General features: G+C 47.3%; 1 protein-coding gene across 1 annotated transcript; it reads left to right on the top strand.

Moving 5' to 3' along the window:
* The first annotated feature begins 224 nt into the window (after positions 1 to 224).
* LOC119404085 (glutathione S-transferase 1-1) lies at positions 225 to 12,888 on the top strand. Its single transcript, XM_049414927.1, has 5 exons — positions 225 to 558; positions 4,848 to 4,906; positions 5,836 to 5,977; positions 12,044 to 12,211; positions 12,709 to 12,888. The coding sequence occupies exons 1-5, from the start codon at positions 418 to 420 to the stop codon at positions 12,871 to 12,873; spliced, it is 675 nt and encodes a 224-aa protein (XP_049270884.1). The 5' UTR covers positions 225 to 417; the 3' UTR covers positions 12,874 to 12,888.
* Positions 12,889 to 17,057: the final 4,169 nt, after the last annotated feature.

Below are 17,057 nucleotides of genomic sequence, written 5' to 3' on the forward strand. Positions count from 1 at the left end.
CATAAACAACACCATTTCACTTTGATTGCTGCGCAACAAAATGCCAGCCTCGATGACGTAAGCGAGTTTTTACTATACGCAGGTCTCTGTATTTATCGAGTCTTATTGTTGCTATCTGGTTGACAACCTCGGTAACAGCTGTATCACTTCACATATGATAGGGTGCGATCAACGTTTTACAAAGCTCAGCGTATTGTCCAGTACAGCTGGGGGCCGCCCATATCGCACACCCGCGCTAGGCCAGCTAGGTTGGCTCGCTGCTCTTAAAGCGGTGACGCGCGCAGCGACCCATCATAAGCGCTGAATACGCACCCTCACGCCTCCTGTTAAAAAGGTGGGCGCGCGGCATCTTTCCTTAAGCGATCGCTTCCCGGACGTGGTGTGCGAAGGTGAAATCTGTTGCTTGGTTCATCCGCAATGCCCCCCAAGCTGTACAGCATCCCGACAAGCCCCACGTGTGGGTTCGTCCGTTTGGTGGCGAAAGAACTTAACGTGAAGATATGTGTGAAGAACCTGAATTTCTCTAGGAAGGAGCACCTCTCCAGGGATTACATGCAGGTATGTCACCGCTACATGCGTGTTTTTATTCTCTATATTTTATTTGTCGCGTCCGATGTGAACATTCGTATACGCCGGGATCTTCGGCCAGCAGTGCTACTAGAAGACTGAACTTATCATGTCCTAGTTTGGGACCAATTTGTCGCATGCATCAAGCGTAATGGCGCATGCTTTCTGCCCTTCGTCGAGTGCGTCTGGTGTGCTCAATTCCAGCACGTACATGGTCAAGTTGCTACCAGAGCTTTTGGAAAACCATCATATTTTCTATGAACGTGCTGACTGCAAGGAGGACGTTCATAGAAACGAAAGAAACTAGAGGAAAACGCAGCCCGAGGTTCAATCACGATAAATGTGTCAGCTTTCCTACTTTTGTGCGACTATAGCCTTGCTCGCAGAATGTCCTGTGGCATCTTTGCTTCATCCGGCATGACCTTTTTTGGAAGGCCAACTGTCGGTGGTTCCTGTTCTATTCGAAGCGGTGCAATACCAGGATGCTACAAGCTTAGCTTGCTGTCCGCATATTTCGAATTTTCTTCGATGCATTTGTCTTTCGGCACGACAACTGTAGTAAAAGTGTACACCTGTAGTGAATTTTTACACAGGGATTATGTCAAGCTGCGCATGATCTTTCATAAAGAACCCTGGTTATTCGCTTCTCGAGAACTAGTCTGTAAAAGATTAACCTGACTTTACTGCCTGTTTTGCTTTCACTTAAGTTCCGACAGCATACAATTTTTCTCACGCCCTCGTGTCGTGTTTTTATTGTCGAAATCATCATTGTAAGTTTCACTGCCGGCCGCACTGTAGCAATCAAGGGGAGTCGTGGGCGCCTAGTCATTCCAATTCCTTTGAGTTTTCATGTATTACACAGGCCATGGTCGCGTGGACTATATTGTACTCCCGACAGTGCAACCGTCCTTCGCACATACAGCGACCGAAAGTGAACTTTTATACAATGCCTTGCATACGCTAGGGAAAAAAAAAAACATTTGTGTTCAGCCATGGACGCAAGATGAAAATGGGCCAGAGCAAGACTGACTATGCGCCAAACCCCGCCAGTTGCGAAACAGGCATGCACCACGTTGAGTTCATCGTGCATGCGGGAATCAGTTTTGTCTAGCTTTTTTTCCACTGAGCTGCCTATAAGGTGGCAGTCGGTCTTCTTGCAAACCGCTTACCTACACTTGAGTGCATTCCCGAACATAACAATTCTTGGGGTTTTACGCCCCAAAATTGCGATATGATTGAGGGACGCCGTAGTGGAGGCCTTCGGACATTTTCAACCACCAGTGGTTCTTTAACGTGCACCTAAATCTAAGTACACAGGCCTCTATCGTTTCGTCCCCATCGAAATGCGGCCGCCGCCGGCCGGGACTTGGGAATGTATCCCCGCGCATTTTTTTTTGTCTAGTATATATTCCTTTACAGATTAGTACAAGCAGAATTTATCGTCCGGTTGGACACCGTTAGTTGTTCTTTTATCAATCACTGTTATCTCTTTGCGAAGAACGTCTACTAGACCATACACTTGTTTAAACCGCTTCATGCTTTCTCAGTGCGCATGTACAGACTTTCTAATTTGTAGTATCACAAAAAACGGCGAGAACCAGGCTAATGTACGGCTATGCATAGCACTATGATAGCAATGGCGAAAGTGCGCCTATGCGCACGCGTAACATATTCCTGGGCTAATACCGTCTTAGCTGCTTGTCGGCTATCTTCGTGGTCCCATTTCTAAATTAAAACACTCACATGTTGCAACGTATATTTTTTAGGGGCGAAGATTCTTGGGGTGTGGGTCGTTCCCTCCTCTGTAGTAGTAGTATGTATGTATGTAGCCAGCTCTAGTTTAATGAATTGCTCACTAGATGGTGTTTCATGTATTTCTTAGAGCTCTAGTTTAATGAATTGCTCACTAGATGGCGTTTCATGTATTTTTTAGAGTTGCTGTTTAAAGATGACAGACGGCGCTTGTATAATGCGAATGGCGCATGTCATTGGATGCCTGCGATCGTAAAAGGCGCTCGCTCTTGGCGCGCTTTCTCTTTCGCTCGGAGTCGCCGCATGGAGGCAGACAAGGCGCTCGCTTTTGGCGCGCTTTCTCTTTCGCTCGGGAGCGGACACTTTCCCTGCATTTCACCGATCACAGAGCGGTGATAATGAAAGGACCACGTAAAGCAACAGTACAATAAGTTTGATGTTTAATATATACACTATGTTTCACACTCTTTATATGATTTATATGATTTCACGGAAGAGTTTCACGGTTTACCGATGATATCCTCCGGAGCTTCGCCCCACTCATCATCATTCACCCCTTGGATATGCTGTGATTTTTTTTTCCTTCGTGTTACCGCGCATGTACAGCGCTCGGCAAATGAAACTCGATGGTCGGTAGCATGGTGACAGCACCGTCGTGGCGTCAGTGTGGATACCTTGCGGTGTGCGGAGTTGTACGGGGCTGCTGTTTCTGTATCGTCATTCTGTGCTCCGTAGCCGTATAAAAAGGTATAATTTCCAAGAAGAGGTATTGTGTGGTTCCGCAATGCCACGCACATTGCACGGAGGCAGATGTAAGCTTCCATTTCTATCCCGGCGGCGCGCAACATCGCCGAGACTGGCTTGTCAAGTGCCGGAACGCCAAGGCGCTTTCCGACGGCGCGTAGCAAACACTTCCAACACGGTGGGTTGAAGCGTTTGCTGACGAAAAGTGTAGATGATCAGTCAAACACGCTAACATGTTCCTTACTCCTACTCTGTAATCTGTGCATTCATGCATGTTGGATACGTAGTTTCTGCTCGCTACGGACGTGAACACCGTTGCAGTCCGCGAATGATCGTGGTGGCTTGGCTAGGGCTGGCTGTCATGATTTACGTACGCTTTTGCGCACGTCCGCATGTAAATGAATCGAGTCTCCAAGTATGCAATTCGTTCTACATCCTGCGCGTGCCACCTTCACAGTGAATGCAAGGTTTGTTAGCGCTAGCTGCCAGTCCTTTTAGGCGAGCATCGCCGAGCCTTACTGTAGTTAGCGCGTTTTCTGTCGCGCTTACTCAACTACGAGCAGCGCTCTGTGTTCCGAAGTATCAATATCAGCGCCAAAGCTCGTCCAGTTTGTGCAATATCTCGTACAGAGTGAAAATGCTGTTTAGCGAGCCAGAAACTGACGCACCACGTAAGCGATAAATGAACATGCGCGAGAGAGTTTATTGCCACTGCTCATGCTGATATAATTGCTCTTCGATTCTTTTCAATGGTTCTTCCAGAAATGACTGAGGCCTAACTTACCGCATTTATTTGATTAGTAGAAGCTGCCTCGCAAGATGCGATACAAAAAAGTGCGGTACGCACCGCGACCAGCAATATCCGAACAACTGGAGGTTTTATGAACATCCTGCAGGGCATGGGCATTCAATTCCGCTATTGTTTTCTCGTCGGTAAACTTGACGTAGATCTTTTTTTTTGGGGGGGGGGGGATCTTTGCTAAGTCATGAAGACTGGAGCACGAATGCGATAACGTACACAGCATCGTCAGAGCAGCACTTAGAATAGACGACACTGAATTCAGTGATGTGGCCCGCCGCAACCACACTGTCGTCATCGACGACAACGTGACGCAGTCCCCAAAATAAGTCAGAATTGTGCTCAGATGCAAGGGTACTGCGATACGGAATTACAAATTTGCCTCGCAACACGCTGAAAAGCGACAAGCGTACGTGGTGCGGTTGCTTTAAACAAATGTTTTCGCATCGCTACTCAAAAAAAGCTGCTTACTTTACGAACCTCCATCACACAAAAGGAAGGAGTAAGTTTACTCAACGTCGACAATATCGTCCCCGTCAACTTTCATCATGAATTCTGGAACAACACACACAACACACGCTGCTGATAAAGCGGCGACGGGACAGCGGCATCCACACTTAGTGGCTTCGTCCGTTCGCCGCTAGGTGCCCACTGTGTTCGATCTCGCGGCCATATTTGCCGCGAGATCGAACACAGTGTATGCTGTGTGTATGCATACTGAACACACTGCTACACTGAACAGTGTAGCATGTGTATGCCATGGTAATTCGTGCATCACAAGCGTTCAGTGAGCCGTCTCCGGGTGAGAAACTGTCCAACTCCGTCGTGTGCTTTATACGCGCTAGCTGGCGCTATATCAGTATCCTTTGTACGCGCAAAAAGTTGAGTTCTCTTCAAACGATATTTTTGCTACGTGTGAAATTAGCGTATTTTTTTACTTGCTTACCGAACCATTGCTGCTCTGACCCTTTTGTTTTCCTTGCAGCTTAACCCCTTCGGGAAGGTGCCCACGCTGGAAGATCGTGGATTTGTTGTTCACGAAAGGTACGACAGAATACCTTGCGCAAGCGCAGATGGAGGTCGACAGGATCATCGTGTACGCTCTACTGGCTCTGACGTTGTATTTCAACTGTTTCTCAAATGTTCTTGAGAAAGCAGCAACTACAAGCTAGTCGTGTCCGCATGTCGTTATAAAAAATGTTCTACGCGCTTCTGAAGCCGTCCCTCAAACTTTTGTATTAAGTAAACCTATTGCGATGGTATATGGCGGCATGCGTATCTTGCAATTGGACTGCTAGAATATCTCGTGCTGCACTTTACCGTAGACTTGCCGCCATGTTGTCATTTGCGTGTCAAATAACAATTCGCATCTGTAGCACAAACGTACGAAACAAAATGGCCACTAAAAAGAGCTCGCACGACATTTCTTGCCTGTTTTCCTTTCTCCACCTCTTGCTCCTTACTTAGTCTAAATAGTCACTTGCTACTAGGGCGCAAAAGAGTGCGTCACAGGCGCAACTGAATGAGCGTTTACGTGCTTCCACTTTCTCCTGGTTTACTACCTAATATTATTAGAGGTGCTAGTTGGTCAAATTGATTTCGGTCATAACTAGTTAGCGCAAAACACACAAAAAAAGAAGACCAGGACATCGGACAAGGTGAAGAAAACGCAGGACGCGGCGCTAAACAGCCAGGACACCACCGGTCTGTTTTCTTCACCGTGTCTGTTTCCATTTTTTGCGCTAATTATATCTGAAGTAGTACCTTATAAATCTCTGTGCACTTCGCTACGTAGAGATAAGTGATGATGGTAAACGTCCTTCACCAGCCCCCTTCAGTTCTAGGTATCGTATCGCCCAGTATTATCCTGTGTTCGCCATTCGGTGATTCAATGCTGTACTCTTCCCAGCCTTCAGCACAGTGTGCATAAATACCTTTCTCGTACCGTGCGCACATGCACGCTTCTTTCGCAGCACTGCCATTGCCTATTACCTGCTCCGCAAGTACGCCCCTAAGTCACAGTTGTACCCGGACTGCCCGAGGAAGCGCGCCCGTATCGACCAGATCCTGGCCACTGTCGCCAGTACTATTCGGCCTCACTTTGTGGAATTTTCTGTAAGTGCTGAATATATTCTCGCAACAGCTATAAACATAGAAAGTGGCGGAATAGCCCCGGTTCCTACCTAAATGAACCAATATTTCCTTCATTTCCGCGCGTGACAACATGCATTTATTTCCCCGTTTCCGCACTTCCACGGGTTAGGCGCTTGTATTATGTCAGATTTCATTTTCTCTGTAGCGATATTTTTCTACGACGCGTAGGATTACCAAAATATTCTCTTCATTCTCAACTATCGATGTTGCATTGACCCTCCATTTCAGGCTGGCAGGCGGGTTGTGTGGTACGCGCTACCCGTAAGTGCGATGCGTTTCCCGTAACTATGATTAACAAGGTTACGGGAAAATTTCCTGCCCCCCTCCCCCCCAAGAAAAAGAAAAAATATAGAAAGAGAAACACTATGCTGCTTAATTAAACTGCCTGAAAACCTGCGTTGCTTTTTTGTCTCTGCGTTTTCTTGGTACTTCCAGTTGTCAGGGTAGCCGATCATGGCTGGCGGCTAACCATTACTTTACTAACGCAGCCGGCTACGTTCACATATTTCTAATCGCTCCGATGCCTCAAGACTCTTCATAGCGAAATCAAGAGGGAGAGGTTTATTTACAGAAAGGCAGAGATCAACAATCGGATGCTATCGATGGGCGTTAGATATATGGCCCTGATAACTACCATTATGTTGAGCTCAATGTTATTCCGAGCTCGATCAAGGATATGCACTCTTAGACGCGTAGACGGAGAACTATTCCAGACGTCTGACCCTCTCTCCTCCCCTTAATCTGTATGCTTCATAATCGTATCGCGCGTTTGGCACGTAAATGGTCCCGTTTGATCCTACCTTATTATCCGCAATTCGTATACCTTATTCGACATTTTGAATTTGGAACACTGTAACAAGGATTAAGGCCCCGGAGGCGCACACACAGAGCTATGAGCGGCTTCTTATGTGCTAGGGATTTTTCGCGCTTTGCTCAATCTAAGCAGCAAATAGCAATGCAAATAATTCTCTCGCTTACCTCTAGCTAGAAGTACATCACTTTCTGGTTCAATTGCAAGTTCATTAAATACGGGACATTAATAATGAAAAAAAAAAAGAATCTCCAAAAAGCGAAGGAATTGAAGTTGCACGTATTGACCATGCTATGAGGGAAAAAAAATCGTGCAATTCGGATGTTGTATCGTACGTGAAGCGAAACTTTCGTGGAGTGGTTAATACTGTAAAGTGAAGCACAACGCGCGTGAGTACTTACTGTAATGTTGTGCAACGTATAATCTCGTCCAGCGTTTATGTATTAACACTGAATGTCAATTACATGCTGAAATGCCAGTAGGTGGTGCGTGCGGTTCATACGGATACGCCCACGCAGTGACATCACGATGCAAAACCAATACTTGTTGATGGTATGGTCATGAGGCGAGGTGCATGCATAAGTAGGAAAGCGCACACTGCGTTCAGCATTACGCTCGTTTCTTTTCTACTTGGCTAGCGTAACAAACCAACACGTGCACGCATAATCGTCCCGTAGCAAGTGCGAGGACGCGTGCACGTGTTGGTCCTCGCACTTGCTACGCGACGATTACGCGTGCGTCAATCGTTTCGAATAGCTTCTGTTAACTTTAGCGTATCTCAAGTATGCGTGCAGTAGCGGCCTCTGAGTAAGCGCGTCAGCTTGTTACTATTGGAGGCCAAGGATCAGTTTACACAGTCGGCTGCGTAACTTTCGGGGCAGGTTATATGGCGAGACAACGGGCATTACACTCATGGGGCAAGTTGGTTTCAGTAGCTCGGGATTATCGGGCTGCAGACGAGGACGTACACAGCGGTCCACTGTTAAAGGGACCATCTGAGAGCGTGGCTTCTGCTCGGCGCCACCGCCAGCAGGTGGCTGGAATATGTTTCGCACAGGTGCTCCTTCGTCGCGTGAACGGTTCGCATGGACGGTAGGCTTTTGCATCAACGTTTGCTTAGAAATTTGATTTAAAGGTTTCTTTTTGATTGTGTCACATGCCATCGGTCCGATATCGCAAGCATGTTGATGAAACCGCTTTATGGTCAGCGCCTGAGCAGTCTATTTCCAATCTCCGTTTTTTTTTTTTTTTTCACCGCTTCGAAGTGCAATTCTTCGCAAATCATTTATAGTTGCTTTCAAACGCTATCTGCTATATACTATAAAAATGTATACTCATCGTATACCAGTCGGCACCTCGCGAGTTTGCCTGAACTCGCATATGCTTTTCAAGTACAGTCGTCAGCAACCTTAGCTCGAACGCTCCGCAGTGTGTCCTACAACGGTTTGATTGACGCCAACGCCGCGTAGCTTTGGGTTCTGTTGCCGAGATGTTACCAATGTATGTCGACATAGTATCCAAGCATACCGAGGTATTATCTTGGCAACAGTGCCCAGCGCTTCGCGGCTGGCATCAGTCAAACCAGGCCACGCTGGGAGCGTTCCAGTTAAGCGTGCTGACGACTGCACGTGTTATTAGTGCGTTGTTCACTTCCGTCACGGAACTCTTCGTAATACTTGTTGCTGGCCTAGTTCTTATAGCTCTCACGGATCAAAACTTTTAGTGTAACGACTGGTGCACTCCGTTGCTCTAGGTAAGCGCGCCATCGAGCTACGAATATGGCCGCTATAGGTAATGTTGGCTCTGATGTGTTTTAAGTTGCAGTGACTCCGATATCAAACGAACTGAGGATGGTGGACACAAAAGTACGTAAATTAGCCCTAAATTCTCACCTTTCAGTCTGTGAGCACTGCACATACTTACTGCCACACCCGATATATACCGGTAAGCCTGCACCTGTATATTATCTTTATACTGAGTGAAACTTCACTTGCATTGGGTTTTTTCAAGCCACTTTTGTGCAACACGTTTTCAGCAACCTTATGGCGGCGAATTCCCTCAGGTACAGCCACCTATTTTTATAATGTGAACGCGCGAACGCCGGCTGCCGAGTCGATAAGCGCCGTATAACGGAGCACAGCGGCGTAATGAACTAGACTGCGCGCGATGAGCAGTCGTTTTTGCAGCTGTCGTCTGCTGGGCTGTTCCCGGAACCGAACACCACCAACCCCGCGTGTTTTCTGTTATCGTCATCCTAAAAAACAGTCACAGTTTCACCGCAAGGGCGAAGCAATGAATGCGACAGCAACAAATTGTAGTGTTACACGTAGTGAGGCTGGCAGCTAACTGTTTTTTTATCCGATCTCGCGTAACTACAAAACGCTTGTGTAAGAGAATACGGCCGCTGCAGGGAGCGATGCTCTCGCATAATCACTTCGCGTTGAGAGCGTAGCACGTAGAAGGGTATAGAAGCCGCCCGCTGTGATGGCTTTCGAGATAGCGCCAGCGACCATGACCGCGCCCTCAGATTCAAAGTTCAAAGTTGCTCCTCGCGCGACACTCCCCCCCCCCCCCCCCCTTCGCGTCTTCGCGTCTTTTAAGGGTCGTTAAAGACGTGCGGGGCGTTTCCTGTCTACTTCGACGGCAGACCTCCCGAGCGGGGTGATGTTCTCGCATGCACCCTCCGAGCGATGGAAATGAGCCGGCTCATTTGAACTCTACTTCGGCCGCGTTCGTCGCCCCCGCTCGCGCGCTTTTACCCGCGGTAGAACATACAATGCGCGAGGGGATCTTATGTATTTGGACTTCACACCGGAATGACATTACGGCGACGGCAAAAACCCGTCGAGACTGTCCATATATTTGCTATCGCAATAAAAAAAACAAGTGGGGTTGGGTCTGTTTCGCAGAAGAGCCTGGCACACACAAGCTGCGATGGACTGCGCGTATTCTCGTTCATTTCGCTGCTGCGCTTTGTCATACGGCGCTTATCGACTCGGCGATCGACGCTCGCGCGTTGAGGATTTAAAAAAAAATGGGCGGCTGTACTTGATCACGCAAAGGTGTCTAAGGTTATATTGGTGTATTGACGACATCTTAAGGCACGTTCACATTTGCGACTAACACAGGTCGCGACCAAGTTAGTCGCCAATGGCCGCAAAGCGACTAATTTGACTCAAGGCTCATTCTACTAGCAACGGTTGTGCGATCGTTTGCGAGTGGCCGTCAAAAAGCGACTCAAAGCGACCGATGTTCACACATGCTTGCGACCTATATACGTCGCCACATCGAATTCACGTCTGCTCGTATATAGCTCACTACATTTCACCGTACACTGGAATTTCCATTGCCCCGTAAAATAAGCTGACGTCCTGCGCATGTGATTGGCTCAGAGCTTTGCGAGTGCCGTCGCACGACTGAAACATCGAGCGACTGGGCCAAAGCAGCCGCTTTCCGACCAGTCGCTTTGCGTCTACCTCTGTGACACCGGCGACCGTTGCTAGTCGCCGGTGTGAACGAGCCTTTAGTGACTGTAAAAGCTGACCTATGACCACCAATAACCCAGTGGCTGAAATCTGTGCACTATTAAGGCAACATGTTCATGTGCTTTCACACATGAACTGCCCACTAACGGCAATTTGCAGTCTTTAGGCCCGAGCCTTAAGTTCTCGTAGCAGCACATATGTTCGACTTATCGACCGCATTCACACAAGGAACTACTACTTTTCAATGCGGCCCATTCTAAGCTCGCCGTGGGGGTCCATGGGCTTTCATGTAGCACTGGCGAAGTGTTGTCCTCACAGGATGCAGGATAGCTTCATTGATGAGGTTAAGTGGCTACATTCAGCTGACCATTCCTACGCTGTCGGTATTATATCTGTAACCGAATTTTTCTCTAGAAAATGAAGGGAACATTGAAGAGCAGACAGCCGATGGTCAGACATATGGTTGTAACTTGTATTGAGTTGCTCATAATCTTAAGAGCGTCGCTAACAATTCAAGTCGGAAATTTGGGCTAGATGGTGGGTGTGGAACTTGTGCATCTTAGCAAGCGCAGCGGAACAAACACAAGAGAAAGGAACACGTAGACAGGACAAGTACAGGGTACCTGGGGTTTTCCCTGCGCCATATAATTTGACTGGCCTGTGTCCAGGCATTTGCAAAACACCGATGCCTCCCCGTAAGGAAGACGGCACACCAAGCTGTATCTGGCTTGCTCGTTTCGCATATTTTATCAATTTCTGACTGTCTGCGGTCGGGTTTATATCGGCCACATAGGCCGCTGTCTAAACGACAGTGATAGGGCACACGAAATTTCCATAAATTGTCAGCATAGCTGCCTGTGTATTGTCAATCGCGCTTTTGTGAGCCCGGGTTTTCTAGCGTTTCCGTTCTTGGTAAAAAGTACAGATGCTTTATGGATAATAATAATATCTGGGGTTTAACGTCCCAAAATCACGATATGATTATGAGAGACGCCGTAGTGGAGGGCTCCGGAAATTTATACCACCTGGGGTTCTTTAACGTGCACCTAAATCTAAGTACACGGGCTCAAACATTTTCGCCTCCACCGAAAATGCAGCCGCCGCGGCCAGAGTCTTTATGGAAGCCTACTACATTAGGTAGAAAAATTGGCATGTCTGTTAGTGAGGTTCTTGTGGTTTTGCGGGTCGGTGGATGATTTTGTCGGTTCTTGCTGGATTGGAAAGGTTTTGCGATTTCTCCTTATTTGGTATACCTTGATAATATTTGAGGCAATGTAGTTTGCACACGTTTCATACGGCCGTAGATGCCACTCTTTTGCTGTGATCATGGTCAAGCGATGCATTATTCTCACCAGTCTAACTTCTGTGGTGACTGCACTTATTGTGCATCTCAGTACGGAACCCTTACGCACGAGGCCGTTCCGTGGCTCTCTCGGTTAATGTAACATGAATTGCTGACTTACACGCAAGCATCCCCGTTATTAGTGATAGTTCATTGGGATCTCAGCACACATATTCGCCTGAATATTAGCGAAGAGCCAGGCCACATAATCTCAGGAGCTTGTGAAGACTGCCCCCACATGGGTTTTCGCTCTGTGTCCCGAAAACTTAAGACAGAGCAAGTCATAGCACTGCGTTCGAGACTCCATTAGTCAACACATACTGCCTAAAAATACGCTCGACATATTGAAATTCTGTACTCAAACATTCCTGCTTTCTTTTTCATTGCAGCGCAAACTCTTCTGCGACGACCGAAAACCAACAGACGAGGAAAAGGCCTCGTTCAATCGTACCGTCGTTCAGGGCTTAGTGCATCTCATCGAAGGACCGTTCGCAGTTGGCGACAGTCTCACTCTCGCCGATCTGTGCATCGTTGCCAACCTGACGATCGCTTTCATAGTAAGCAATAGCATCTTCGCTTTACATCCAGTATTCGCTTTGACACTCATTTCACCCTTTCTTCTACCGGCGACAAATTCTGCTTCGCGGCACTGTTCCGCAAGACGTGCTGCCGGCGTGGTGTTCTATGCTATGCAGCCGTATATAGGTGGAGCGATGCCTCAACGGCTGACAAACTTCCGAACCTCACTTTAGTGCGCCTTTTTTCTAGTTTTCCCATGTACGATTTCAACCTGATCCCCAGATTTCTTTATACTTTCAGGCGCTGCAGTACTTAATTCTGTTGGCTAATGACGTGAGTGACGTGCCACTGTAACTTGCCCTGTCATGCGTTACTCATGCATTTAACTGTCCATTTTTTGCTGGATTTGCTCTGGGGGTGAAAATATCCTTAAGGTACAGGAATACTATAATCTGACAATGCTTGCTTTATACAATAGCGGCCTGAGCGAGATTTATTTTCGGAGCCGCCTCATAGTTTCCTCACCTGTTTTTAGAACGGCTTCGTGGAGATCGACAATTACACCGCCTTGGAAGCGTACTACGATCGGGTTCTAGAGGAGCTTCCCTACTTAACTGAGATCTTTGGAGAAGCCATCGGTGTCCTCCTGCAGCGTCGATCGGAGCTCCTTGACCTTCCTGTTTCTCCGACGTCTGAATGATCTGAGCTAATGATCGGCCCGAGACAAACACAACTACGGATCTATAATAAAGCAAGCCTTCTCTGAACGTCTGTCGCTTTTTTTTAATGTATCCGAAGGCAAGCTTCCTTCTGAGATTGTGGCGCCTACACTGTTTTTGGACACGTTGACGTTTAGCTATGGAGCAACGAACGGTTCAAACCGGCTCTATGATATTCGTAATGATTCGCCGTGAGGGGTCATTCTCATTAACTTATAATCAAAAACTAGCTCTCCGAGACTCCCGCCCAAATTTATTGGGCTTAAAGACTGCTCATAGATACCATTTTACGTTGCAAAGACTCTTACGTGACACATACCTGGTGCTTTAAAGTATACGCAGGAAACTAAGTTGCTAACCCTAGTTGCGCAGCCATGCGATGATTCATCTTGACGACGAGAGCGCTTTAATGCATTGAAAATATGTGGAGTTGCCCCTGTAAGCCGAAGCGACTAAAAAGCCACCAGAACATGCCCATGTTGCCATACCGCTTTCCGGTGCTGTACCTGGAAATTTCGAACGATATGTACCTAGCAGAGTCCCGTGGCTCTAGCAGACCAGATGTTCTGGCTCTACGCGCGTGCGCGACTCACGGAAATATTGGCGGCTTGGCTTCATGGGCGCACATATTAAAGGTGCACATTTGCCGCTTTCTTTGGGAAGAAAGGGGCGCCACTTCCTTTTGTGCGGCCTACGTGCAGTTCGGTAAGAGACGGGCGATTTTGACAAATTGTGGTTGAGCGTCGCGGCGAGGCCAGCCTGTGCGAGGTTGGCGCGACGGTGCAAAGCAGATTGCTTATTTCCTCAACAGACCAGTATAAGTAGAGCTCAAGGTCCCTACTAAGCACTTCTGGGTGATGTATAGTCGCCGCAGAGAAAGATTAGCACAAGCGACCGTTCCGGCCAGTGGCCTTTTTCTGCGGTGATCGTACGTACTATCATAAGAGATTTAGGCCGCCCTCAAGCGGTGTAGCGTATGCGTGCGTGGCTCTCATTACACATGCGTACAGTGTCAAGGAGATATGGAGCACTATTGCGAATAGCTTGTTCGGTGATGTACGAAGACAAGTGTTTGTTTACGCCAAGAAAATATATGCACTTCTCCAGGTGAAGTTTCGCACACCATCGGATTCGAAGGAGATCGCGAAATTGTTCATTATATCCATTATTACAAATGGAAAATACGCCTCTAAGCTTCATTATTCACACGTCTCGGACAGGCCATGAGACGACTGATTCCTTCTAAGTCGCTTCGACGCCGTAAAAGTTTTATCAACCCCTTTGCGGCAGCGGACCCTTCCCGGCAACGAAGGGCTACAGCTTCACAGCATGACGTTTAGCTTTCTTCGCATAGCGCCACTGTGTAGCGGTGAAGCTTAACAAGGCAAACCCCTCATTGTGGAGCGCACTGAGTTATACCAGGCGCTTACATCGGAACACCACTGATACAGGCCCTGAAGAGGGAACTTGTCGGCTAGTTGGTTGAACATATCTTCAAGGGAGCAGCGCGAAAGACGCGCACAGAAAAGGCGCACATGCAACCACACGTCGCGCTGTACGTGGAGCTGTATGTGTGCCTTTTCTGTCCCTGCCTATTGCGCTGCTTCCTTAAGATAAGATACCACTGATACGCCACACGATTCACCCAAGCTGACCGCTGAGTACACAATGACGTCGTAATAGAGGCTTCTGGTAGTCTTAGGGACCTCAGTCGCTTCTAAGCGAACACACGTGAGGTAACACAACAAAGAAGGACACATATTCACAAAATCTTTAAAAAAGGCACGCCGTCAAGTGTGTCCTACTTCAAGTTTCAACTTGGCCTCTCGTTGCTCTCGTGAGCTCGACTAGGGAATTTCTGGTTACACCACGGCGCTAGTTTTGCTCAACAGCACAAGGTAGCCAACATGAAACATGCTTACACCGCTAACATTGGGCGATGTTTATGGCTGATGACGTTTTTCCCACAACGGCCTGTCTGTGGTCTCCTGCTTTCTGGGGGTTAAAATTTAAGTAAACTGCTGTTGGAATGCAACATCAGTGGTCCTGAGCCGCCATTATTCTCAAAAACCTGCATCGCCATGACCTTGCACTTTAAACAATGGCGGGACAGGTCCGACTAAGTAAAGGTATGGGGCAGACTTGGCGCCCCGTTAGATTATTAGGGGAGGCGGCTGCCCACTTCGTTCGCATGTCTATGATCTTAAGTGAGCCTTTGGTGCAGAGCTGAGCGTTGGCGGTTGATTTGAGCTTTCTTTCTTTAACAGGTCAAGCGAGGGCGCTGAAAACTTGTGCCCAGCATAATTGCATTATAGGCTCCTTATAAGCATTATATACTGATCCTTTTTTAGTGGGTTGGAGGCTTTAAACGACCCATTATAGTTACGTAATTCGCACTGTGTGACGCCCGGTTGTTATTTCAGTCTCCTACCACGCTATATTACATATTATAACGTGAGAAAGAGAGAGAGAGGGAAATAACTTTATTGAGGCCTTGAGGGAATGGATCGTGGGGCCTTATGGCTTCCTTGGTATCTAACAAAAGTAGATTTGCGTAGTATCCACTATGCTATAAATCATCATAATTTTTGTGAAGTAGGGAAGCACCCACTATGCCATTTTTCGTCATTATGCGGAGAACCTTGGTACCCGCTACACACCTGTACGGCATTATGTACACTTTATTGATACTGTGCCTGATGACTACAAATAATTATGGCTGAGCTCTTCGTAATTGGTTGGAAGCATTCAACGACCCACTCATTGCGCGATTTGCATTTTCGGACACCTGGTTGCAGAATGTAGCGTTGTGTGACGCTCGGTTGTTATTTTGCTCTTCTACCACGCTATATTACATATGTTAATGTGGTTCCTTCCCGACATGAAACCTGTATAGGGTCTTTTTGTAGCGGAATTTCAAGCACCGCATGGCTCTGTCGTTGAATACTGGGCTGCCACGTAGAAGGCCCAGGTTCCAGTCCCGTTCCATGCTGTTTACTTTTTCTTATTTCGCGCGATATCTATTACGGACCCCGGCGGTGGCGGCGGCGGCGGCGGACAACTACGGCGCCGAAAACGGCTGTTGTGATCTCATAAGAGCCTTCTGCTGTAACTTTCAGAGAGGCGGAGAGAATTTATTGGATAGCAGCGATGGAGAAAAAAAAACGACTCTGAGTAACTACCGAAAGGGCGAAAACGAAATAAGGAGCGAGGCATTTTATCATAATTCAAGGGGCAGCATAAGTTTTCCGCAAATTTTCCATATATTTTCCATATGTTTCCGTAAGATTCTTACGGAAACGTACGGAATTATTGGAATGGCCATACGGAACGTTTCAATAGGGAGTGCTTTACTGTTTGAAGCGAGGTCGGGTTGCCTTTGAACGCGTAGTTTTAAATCGAGATTCAGTAAAGAAGAAGAAACAAAATTCAACGATGTTCGCTTCGCGGACACTGATGAAACAGCCAAGCTGGTGGCCTTCCCTTCGTCAGGCTATCGCATTTTTATGTTTTGCAAGTCTTTCAGATAAGTTGTATGACTGCTCTTTATTAAACACTCTTTGGTAAGCTTTGAGGTGGTAGTATCGTTTTATTGCATCTTCACCATACCACTCCTATACACAGGCTTACAAAGAAGCCTTCGCTTAAGATATACCTCAATGGCAACATCATCAGGAATGCTTCTGGGAAGGCAATCTACAGTTGTCTGAACGTCAATCGGCGCATTCACCACCTGTCCTATAATGCCATACTGGCCATTGCCGTGTGTTAGCCCGTTCCCGCGTCAGTTCTCGCTGACGTCGGGTGGCTTCTTCATCGGGAAAACGAGCAAGCTTGACCATTCTGAAAGCGCAAATGTCGCAGAAACGAGACGTGACAACTGCGTTCTAGGCGAACGAAAGCAGGGTTTTTAATTTTTGTTATACAGTTTATTACTACTGCGCCCGCCTTCGGTGCCCGCAGTCTTCTTCCTCTTTTTGTGTCCTTTCAGTTTCAACAGCTTCCGGCCCGCAGCAAGTTTTAAATGCAAAGCATTTCTTAGCGAACCTCAGGCACTTTGGCTGTTTCTATCTATCTATCTATCTATCTATCTATCTATCTATCTATCTATCTATCTATCTATCTATCTATCTATCTATCTATCTATCTATCTATCTATCTATCT

This window comes from Rhipicephalus sanguineus, chromosome 1 (genome assembly GCF_013339695.2).
Source record: "Rhipicephalus sanguineus isolate Rsan-2018 chromosome 1, BIME_Rsan_1.4, whole genome shotgun sequence".
NCBI classification, from domain to species: domain Eukaryota; kingdom Metazoa; phylum Arthropoda; class Arachnida; order Ixodida; family Ixodidae; genus Rhipicephalus; species Rhipicephalus sanguineus.

Excerpts from the sequence above, each read along its gene's own strand:
- LOC119404085 (XM_049414927.1), top strand. The coding sequence starts at position 418 with ATGCCCCCCAAGCTGTACAGCATCCCGACAAGCCCCACGTGTGGGTTC. Across the intron at positions 559-4,847 it reads TCTCCAGGGATTACATGCAG|CTTAACCCCTTCGGGAAGGT; the intron begins GTATGTCACCGC and ends TTTTCCTTGCAG. Across the intron at positions 4,907-5,835 it reads GGATTTGTTGTTCACGAAAG|CACTGCCATTGCCTATTACC; the intron begins GTACGACAGAAT and ends CTTCTTTCGCAG.